We start from the raw sequence: 10,492 nt of genomic DNA on the forward strand, positions 1-10,492 counted from the left end.
TAGGACACCTACATAGGTTTTTAATTTATATCTTTAATGTTAGGCACATTATGTTTACGTGAAATGAAACGCGCCAAATAAATAAAAAAAACTCATTGTAATTTGCTATAAATGAGCAATTTGAAATGTTATTGTTACTGTTTGTGAATAACAATTCTTTGTATACAAAGACTAATGTGCGGCTAACACATAGCCAACATAATCATTTAGGTTCTCAATATATGACAGCTTTTAAGAAAGCTGCATACAATCATAGTTCATCATTGATAAAATGGTGAAAGGTGAAGAAAAACTAGCCAATGATAACATAGTGTAGAAAAGGACTGTCATCCGTCACTTAAGATAACATTTGGCAGCAGGATCCATATGAGCGTCCCAAAAGTGAGAGCATGCACTTGGCACAATGATAGCTTCTTTAATTATTTGTAAACCAATTATTCCAGACACAGAATTACAGTAAGGGACAGTAAGGACATAACAGAATAAGACAATATCCCTAAACCCTCAGGCAGTCATCACTCGATACATAGTCGCATAGCCCTCGAATTCATTCCTGAACTTTATAATGTCAGATATCTTTATTTTACTGTAAGTAAACACAGCAGTTGCTTTTATTCACCAATTATTATTGCCGCTTGAATGCCTCTGATATGGAAACGGGTAGCCTAGTAACTCTGAAAACACATTTTATGAAACTGTACAGAACTACACACATACATACAATTGTCTTTTCATGTCAGAGAGCATGAATTTGAGAGTAATCTTTTAAGTGTACTTCATGTGAAAAACACATATTTTGTCCAGAGAAAGCAGGAAGGCATCATCCTGGCATCACATAAGGAGATAATGTTCTGTGTACATCCATCAATTTTCTTCCACTTCACCAATTCAGGGTCGTGGCTGTAGCTGCAGCCTAACCCGCTTGTCACTAGGAAAGAGTCGGGATATACCCTGGACAGGCTGCCAGTTTGTTATAGGACTAATGGCCAATTTATGCTCACCACATTGGTCACTTTGAACAGTAACGTCAGCATATCTCCAACCCATTTACATCACCACTTGTTACAGTTTACTCCCGAACGATAAGTGTCGCCACTCAGCCAAAATCCCCACATCAGTGCTGGTTTATGAGGAGAAGTCACGACATTTTCCCCCCTTTTCATCTCTATTTAATCTGGGAACGTCTGAGCTCCTGCACTGATATCTGATTCAAGTGGCAGTAATAACAGACATGACAGCAGCGGCGCCAGTTGATGTGACGTCACTTTTGTCGTCATTGTGAGAACGGCGGGCATAAACAGGCCATATAACAGAGAGACAATCATTCACAGTCACATTCACCAGTTAACCTACCGTGTATGACTGGGGAACCTAGCTAAACTGTGTTTAGAAACCATTAAAACATAAACCAGTATAATTGTTCTGTAAAGAACACCACCTGCAGATTTGGGCTTTCACTATTTATTAAGGGTATTATTGTTCAGGCTTTACAGAAGTGGCAAAGTTTTCTCCTGAAGCACATAGTTGCAGTGTAGCCAAATTACCACACCTCATAATTTTCTCCCAAAATCCCCACACTCACTGCAACCTGTACTTTAAGTTGGCAACCCCAGTATAAGAAGTTAAAATAATCAAATATATCTCAAACAGCCTCAACGTCAGGCTGTGTATGTGCTGTTAATCACCGTTAATTGACTCACGGATTCATTCTGTAACCACCAGCTGAAGTTAAGAGACCAAACCATTGCACAGAACAATTAAAAGCTACTCATTTACCAAGCACCGGCTTGGGTTATCACAGTAAGTCAACAATGTTCCAGGCCCACCTTTCGCTCTGTGATAGACTCCTTGTACGGGGTCAACAATCACCTCGCAGGGCCACCATGGTCTCCGGCTGAACTTTGCCCAAACGACTTCACCCTCAACAAACTTCACAGGTGGCAAAGACTTTTTCTTGAGGCTGCTCTGAGGCTGACAACAGAAAAATGAAGAGGGAAATATAAGTAAAAGAATTATTTTCACTTAACAGAACAGTACAGAAGATATAACAGACAAGAGCAAAGATAAAATATGACCTTGTGTAAGTGTACAAATATTTCACACAAACAGATATGAAAAGGATTTACTATCATTTTATATTTTAACCAAAAGTTTCAGTTTCACGGCCTCCAAAAACCTTTTCTGTGGTCTAATTTTAACTTGTCATCATGCCCAGTTCAAACCGTGACACAAACCTCAGCATGGAAACACCAAAACCCAGTACCAATTGTAGCTGCTGGATTGTTTGTGTAAATGTAACCAGGCTGAACTTGGAGATACATGAGCAGGCCTGAATTATGACTGGCATGTAGCAGGCCTGACCAGAGGGCTGACATTGGGAGCTGCTATGATTTAACCCTGTGTAAAAATAAAGGGTCATTGCATCTCAAGTCATCAATTTTTTCTGCTTAATCAGCTCTGATTTTTCTTGAAAATGTCACAGTTTGAAATTTAGACATAATTTAGCTTATATAAAACATGTATTTTTTATAAATAGATATAATTTTTTTACAATCTGAGTCCACGTTTGAACATGAATATATAAGAAATTATTAAAGATTAAAGCCTGAAATGTTCACTGCCCTTCTCTTATCACAAAATTAAATCAGTATCTGCAGTTTGGGACAGGTGCACTAAAAAAGCTCTCAGTATAAGCTAGTTGAAATAAAAAGAAAGTAAAAAAAAAAAAAAAATGAAGGACTTCTGCAAAGTCCCATATTTGATTTTCTTTATCACAAAAATTAAACAAAATGCTATTATCATTCAACCTTTTATGCTGGATTGAGCAAATATCACAAGTTGTACCACAAAATTAAAAACATGAGCATATTTCTCATTTTTTAGACCTACTGCCCCGGATGAGTCTAATGATTCAGGTTAAGCCTAAAATATACCGAGAGGCATTCAAAATGCAACAAGCACCAATGCAAATCTTTTTATAAATAAAAATAACCACAACAAAATAATTCGGGGTAATAAAAATGAGATTAGTGCCTCATTTCACGTGAGTGTCTTGTAAGGCCAAGACGCCGTGTCCACATTGCATGATCAGTAGTCCGATACAAGCCTAACACTTTAATGCTACGACTGCTACGGGAGACTGCAAGACCTGTAATATAACTATATTAAATTTTACGTTTCTGCTTCCATCTACTGATTTTTGTTTTTCTGATACAACTTTTCATATCTTACTCAATTCAAAATGAGTGTTGAATGAAAAAGTTATTTTCTTCATTTCTGTGACCAAGAATTTCACTTTAAAAAGTATTCTACGCATTTTATTTTGGATTATTGTGAAATAAAATGATATAGCATTCAGAAATTGTCACTAGTTGTATTTTGCAATGTTTGCAAAGTTGTTTTTTTATTAGTCTGTGCTCACATATGAGACTTTATAGGATGTATGGCTATAAAGTCTCATAAAGCTTTATGGGCTCCAGAGAGAGCTGTGTGACCAGAAAAGCTGTTAGCACTGGAGACAAGCTCACTTAAGGTGTCAATCTAAAAGCCTGGGTGTTAGTTCTCAACCTTTTTCTGGCATGACATACTTTAGACTAAGAGAGAAAAACAAAAAACAAAAAAATCACTGAAAATGAAAAAGAATCGAATTTCTTGTCATATTTCCCTCCCCTGGTCATCCCCATCCATCCGGCCGTGGCGCTACACCTCACAGTGTGAGAATCACTGCAGCGGGTGATAGTAGGAACAGCAAATGCAGATTTTACGCTATAGATCACAGATTTCTTGGCCAGCAAAAACAAACTACTGGCATTTGAATAAAGCTGACAGGCAGCCTGTCTTTTGCCATCATTCTGCAGTCCAACTGTGACCTGATTTTAAGCTGCATGCAGCATGAGTTTGAACAACAGGGAATAGTGAAAGTAATACTTGGTTACCTGGTGGAGATAACCAACCACACTGTGGTCATTGTGGCTGTTCTTGTTTTATTACTCCCTGCAATATTTCAAAACACATCCATCCATTTTCTGCAAGTTATCTGGGACATCAGTATGAGCTGAGATGCTCAGCCCTCTCTGTGCCCAGCCACAGTCTCCAACCAGGGTGACACAGAGATGTTCCCAGACCAGCCAAGAGATGTAATCTCTGTGTCCTGGGCCTGCCTTGAGGCTTCCTCCCATTAGGACATGACTGGAACGCCTCACCTAGAAGGTGTCCAGAAGGGATCCTCGTCAGCTACCCAAGCCACTGCTGCAGATTGTTGGCTCTTCTCCTAAATGACTGAACTCCCTACCCTATCTTTAAGGTTAAGCCCAGACATTGTTTGGAGGAAACTCATTCCCATCACTTGAATCCGGGATCTCAGCCTTCCGGTCATTACCCTGACCTGATGGGCGTAAATAAGGGTAGGAACGACAACTGACCAGTAAATGAACAGCATTGCTTTCACACTCAGCTCTCTCTTCACCACCGCAGATGGATATGGCATCTCAATTTCAAAATACTCCAATGTTTCTTCTGAAATGCAGAAAGTGACCACTTTAAAAGCTCAACTCATTGACATCATGTGTTTTTTAACCGTTAAATGCTTTTAATTTGAAGCTGAAGGATTTGGCTTGGCTTAAATTAGCATGAACTCAATATGGCATTTTTTGTTTATTTGTTTTTGTTGACACCTAGTTCACATCGCTGCAAATATATAAAATATGGGAATAGCTTCAGAGGCTCAATAACCACTGCTACTTAAATGAAAACCCCTAAGATTGTCACTTTACTAAAAGGTTAAGATACCATAACTACAACTAGCCAAATATTTTATTAGTTAAATAACCATCCAACATGTCTGACACAGTTTCACAGGGGTAAAGCCAGGACATGAGAGCTAAGCCTACTGATAACAGCTAGCCCAGCTCTGTCCAAAGTAGCCTTTTAATCCTTTTACCAGCACTTCTAAAGGTAACAACACATGATGTACTATATAATTTATTTAATTCAAATACCTCCTTTGAGTTGAGGAAAACTCTTTAAACTACAGGAAACTAAACTGAATTTTTCACGAACACGGCTTTCCTGTGAGGCTGCCATCAATGTCCCATCATGTCTACAAACAAAAAGCTTTTATGGGTTTTTAAGACATTCTGATAGGTCACTGTAGGAATTAAATAACATTTTATTTATAAAGCACCAAATGACAACAATAGCTGTTTTCGTGGTGCTTTATACTCTAAAGGTAAAGATGCTAGAATAACAGAGAGAAAACACCAAAAGTCAGACAACCCCCTATCAGCAGGCACTTGGCGACAGTGGGAAGAAAAAACTCCCTTATAGCAGGAAGGAACCTCCTTGAATGATGCCTGCATTTCATTTAGATGCTTCAGTTTCAGGGTCCAGATGCTGGTTGATGGTCAGACGGTGCCTTCAAATGGATTTTGTGGTCATGCTTTTGAACTTGTGCATGTGAAAGGATGGTATGGACTTTGTTTGTATCCTACTTTAAATATACTGTACTGAGTGAAAACATCCGCTGTGTTGTATTTATATCGATTGTTATGTGAGCCTATCGGTGTCCTAAAGAAGGCAGCCCACAGAGGCTTTCCATCATAAAAACATGTAAAACAGTGCAAACAGTAAAGTTAATATTAATATGAATATGAAATTTGACATTTTGTCATAGATTTTAGGATAACTGGTACCTACAGTCAATCGTGTGCTTTATAGGATGGTTATAATGGTACCGGGGATTTAGTGGGTTAACTGTGGACTATTTATTCAGTGTTTGTTTAGCACTTTGGAAATATGCATCGTAGAAGTATGTAAAATTCACACTGATACTGATGAGTACAACTGGACTGCTGAGATGGTAAAGGCAACTTCTTAGAAAGGTTCTGCAGTTTTAAGGAGTATTTTAAAATCGGATTTGTAAAAGAACTGTCACTTTTTACTATAAATCGCAAAAAAAACTAAATAAGAGCTTTTGAGTAATTTGCCTCCATAGCCTTTGTTGTGTGTCCTCTGCTACAGCTCAAACTGCAGGCCCTGTAGCTAAGCATGCCGTCAGTAAGCCATCGGCACCGCTGGCATCATATTTCACCCTCCACGCCCTCCCTTCAGTTCTGCCCTCAGCTTGAACACCTATGGCGGAGGTGAAAATTATCCTTTGCTGCTTTTTAAAAACAGACAGCTGCGGTTTGTTAAAGGCAGGGCAACAGCCGTGGAGCTGTGCGTTTGTCTGCATCAGGCCAGCATTTAAAATAACCAGTGATTTGTTATGACAGGTTACAAGCAGTGAGCCACTGCATGTCATGGTCAAGGTTTGTGTGTGGAAAAAGTTTTGTAATCCAGCTCCGGAGAAAGTATTTCCCAGCCAGGTGAATGCCAGCAATCCTTTGGCTAGACCCAAAAGCCGTTGCTACTTCTAAAAACCTCTGAACTGCTGCTGTTTCATGACGAGATAACTTAGAAGGGGAAAAACTTGCCATTGAATGCCTTGAGGGGCTATCCTCAAATAGCAGTAACTCGGTGTCGCTGTCCCACTCGTCCTCTGAGCCATCCCAGTATCTCCTGCGCTGACCGGAGGACTGGGAGCGGGTGACGACTTTGGCTGTCGTCAGAGAAGAGTCTTTGGAGTGCAAGTTTACGTCTCCGGAGGCGGACTGAAGTACATTCCCCACCTTCTCCCGTTTCTCCTGAATGCCACTGAGAGGTGGCACGGTCCTCCGCTCCATGTCATTGTCGTCATCCTCAAACAAAGAGGATTCAAAGTGGAGTAAGTTGTTCGCAAAGGGACTGTTACTGTCGAGGGAGAAGGCCGGACTGGGTGGGCCGGAGAAACAGTTTTCTGTCTTTTTCTCCGAAGTGACAGAATCAGTATAATTAGGCGCCGGTGTGTCTCTACTTCCCGTCTGGACCTCAGGTTGTTTCTTTTTGGAAGCAATGTTAACAACGGTTGCCTCTCGGCTTGTAACCTGGGTTCCAGAGTGATCCCTGCCAGTGCAATCAGCCCAGGAGTCCCTCTCCATATTCTCCCTATTCTTCTTATGTGTCCCCCACTCCCATCCCCTCTCTGGCTCCCGCAGCGGCAAGACCAGGTCAGGCTGGCTCACCATGGTGGTGAGATGCTGGAGCCTCCTGAGAGGACTGTACGAAGATGAGGAGGATGAGGAGGAGTGGTCCCTTTGCGTCGTGAACCCATAGATAGAGGAAGCATGTTTGAGTGAGGAGGTGCCTCCTGACATGGTTAGCCCAAGCCTGTGATCCTGGCGTCTGGAGGGGCAGGAGAGGACGGTGAGGTCACACCCAGGGGTCAAAGGGCAGCTGGTCTGATGACTCTCCCTTCCTGGGCCTGTGTAAGGCCCACTCATGCTGGCATGACTCCTCCCTGAAACATGAAGACAAAATAATCAATGAAGGGCCTTCTTTCATTAAATGGAAAACCAAAACATAAAGACTTTGGGAGATGCCTTGTACATTAAAATCCATTCTGATTCTTCAAGGCTGTTATTTTCTTTGATTTATTTGTGACATTTTTTAAAATTTTGTTTCGGCACATCTTTCAGTCACTTAAACGTCTTAAGAGCTTATCTGAAGTTATTCCAAGCAGTAATGAGTAATGAGATATTTGAAAAAAAAAAGTGGCAGAGAAAGGGCACAGCTCACAGAGGCGAGATCCGCAAAAGACAACACAGCCTGCCTTCCCGTGGTGTCAAAATTTGGGAAAAAAAAAAAAAAAAAAACGTAAACAGACTCACTGACGACGGGAAGGTCGAAATAATAACGTGTCATTGTAAGAGGGGATTCTGCGCAAACACCGCCGTCGAGCTGCAAAATCCTTTTAGGAATGTTATCGCGATATGATGAAAATGACATCAAGCGCGATAAGGTCAGCCTGTAAACTCGCACGCATGGCTACAGTATCAATAAACCCGGTGACATTATCACATCCCGTCGTGTTGGGGGGAAAAATAATTAATAAAAAAGAAAATCAAGCCCGCGTTCACGCGCCGGCGCTGAAAACGCGAATTAAAATGGACCCGTTCGTGCGCGTGCCCAAAAGGCGTGTGCGCGTTTGCATCTACATATATCTGTGTGTTTTTGTATGTCTGTGTGCAGCTGCATGAGTGTGTGTGTGTCGTGTCGTTCGCTGCTCTCCAGTGGCTCAGTGAATGCACGAGAGACAAGACACATACATACATAACATGCGAAGACCACGACACACACAAGTTCACGAACACACACACTCACACACACTTCCACGGGCTTCCCTCCGACAGATGCAGGCTATGTGCATCAAACAGCAAAATCACGCAGAAAACGCCACATGACACGGGATGTGTCGCGAGAATCTTACCATTCCACTGTCGGCCAGCGCAAAAATGACCCCCGCCCCGCTCATTTTGGCGTTTAAATGTGTCAATTTCCAATTTTTTGAAAGCGGATGAGGAGAGTCCCAGCGGCAATACTACTAGGCCTGGATCCTGTGAAACGTACTCACTCTCTACCCCCCCTCCACAGCCTCCCTCCACCTCCTCCTCCTCCCTCCTCCTCCTCTCAACATGCGCTAAAAAGCCTGGTCCAGCGGCCCCCGGAATAGAAATTCAGGCGTGTTGTGCTCCTCCAGCGACACTCCCCCTTTGCTTTGTTATAACTACAACTTTATAATCCCCCCTCACCTCCTCAGTCTATGGATGTTTGCTCTGTTGCATGGTTATTTCCTGCCCGCAGACTCTGCCTTGCCCCTTGAAAGTCAGTATCTCTACTGTGCGCACTGCCAGTCGTCACCACTGCCTCCCTCCCCAGCCGGTCCAAAGCATGGAGCACAGAAGGGGGCCGTAAATTTCTCCTTAATAAAAAATATATATAAAAAGACACAAAGAGAGGAGAAAAATCTGAGCTGTCAGCCATCAAAAAACCCCATAACAAAACAAAACAAAAAAATGCACCGGACGACCACGCGACACCTTCAGAAAAAATCGCCCCGCCCCTCTTCTTAATTACAAGCATCAATTATTAACCCAAAGCGGGCTGCCTTCATCAATGACATGCCATATGCCAAACTTGTGCCAACAACTGACATCTTCTTCATCACCACCACCACCACCACAACCCCCGCATGTGAGGGCAAGCTCACATGCTCCTGGAGATAAGACGAGTAGTAATAAAAATAAATAAATCAACAAAAATGTCCACCACCACGTCTGAGAGGCTGTGAAATGGTGCAGCAGTCTACCCGGAAAAACAGAAGGGTTTCCTTTCCTGAGACGAGTTGCTGTGTAGTCTCTCTGGCTGCACACCCGGTCCCTTCAAAATGGAGTCCTCCAGCCTGAGAGGAGGGAAAAAAAACAGGCCACAAAGTGTTAATATATGTTCGATATAAAGTTCACCCAGTCACGGAGAAACTGAACCACAAAGCGCACCTCTGCCGTGCTCTGATGGGGTTTCTGCAGGCTGCTTTGGGTCTTGTCACGGCAGTAACATTTTCTGTAACATGTTGTGCCTCCCAAAGTCACTGTCTTATGAGCGTTTCTGCCACGACAGGAGGGGGACTGAGGCTCTCTTATCCTCTGGTGTGTGTGTGTGTGTGTGTGTGCCAAACGTACGTCTTGACAGCAAAAACCACAACATTTAATGGCACTTTAACCGTCGACCGTGCTGCTTTGCTTCCAGTTTTTCTTTTTGTGTGCACGTCTGAAGGGAAGGCTTTTCTTCTCTGTCACACGGAGGGGTTGAGAGCTGAAAACAACTGCAGCTCACTCGGCCGGGGAGACATACGAGATTTCTGCCGTGGTGTGTTTGTTTTTTATGGCTGAGGAAATCTCCAGATTTGAAGATTTGTGGGGAGGATGTGTGACTGGGGACACGGAGGATGGTCGGGGGATTGTTTCAGGTGTAAACGAAAAAATACCCCCCCCCAACCACAAAGACACACACACACATACACACACCTCTCCACAGTCACCGGGTGGCGATGTGAGAAACGGCATTTACAACCGACATGCCGCAAAAAAGCACTCGCAACCCCTCCTCTGTCAAAAAAACATTGGGTGGGTCAACTATTGATGTTAAATAAATACACCCTTTAGTCCGATAAGATCATTTCTGAGCCAGCAGAACAAAGAAGAGTCAGATTAATGTACGCTTTCTGCCGTCACACACACTTGGTGTGAGCTCCTCTTTCCGTTTGAGAGGGAGGGGGAAACCCGGACGATTTAGGATGCGTTTTGCTTTTCTGCCTCGATCTTGGCAGGAGTGGTCTGCTGAGAAAGAAAAACAGACTTGTAGAGACAGACAGGAGAAAGGCGAGGGGAGAGACGGGCAAAAAGGACAGGGCCTGCTAAGGGGTTTGCGCAGCGCAGAATAGCGCCGCGGATCGGCACGGTCGCGCAACTCCCGGCGAGCCGCTGTTGGCGTCACTCAACTCGGTTTCACGGTCAGTCTCCGCTTCCCGGACTTTCCACCGCTGCATCATTGCAGGTTCAGGTGCTTTATGAGTCAGAGC

The 10,492-nt window shown here is 43.0% G+C and overlaps 1 protein-coding gene across 10 annotated transcripts in view; it reads right to left on the reverse strand.

Moving 5' to 3' along the window:
• Window positions 1-9,518, reverse strand: part of nsd1b (nuclear receptor binding SET domain protein 1b) — a 34,775-nt gene extending 25,257 nt beyond the window's left edge. For 2 of the 10 annotated variants that reach the window (XR_014279358.1, XM_082549616.1), the window contains exons 1-3: window positions 7,746-8,190; window positions 6,474-7,375; window positions 1,827-1,971 (exon numbers count right to left, since the gene is read on the reverse strand). Coding sequence is in view for 9 of the 10 variants with exons in the window: in XM_082549616.1 (XP_082405742.1) it covers window positions 1,827-1,971; window positions 6,474-7,375; window positions 7,746-7,863 (1,165 nt within the window). In the remaining variant the exon portion in view is untranslated. The other 8 variants (XM_082549620.1, XM_082549622.1, XM_082549621.1 and 5 more) reach the window with 8 other exon arrangements.
• Window positions 9,519-10,492: the final 974 nt, after the last annotated feature.

The sequence above is a fragment of the Aulonocara stuartgranti genome, assembly GCF_965226115.1.
Source record: "Aulonocara stuartgranti genome assembly, chromosome: 10".
NCBI lineage: Eukaryota > Metazoa > Chordata > Actinopteri > Cichliformes > Cichlidae > Aulonocara > Aulonocara stuartgranti.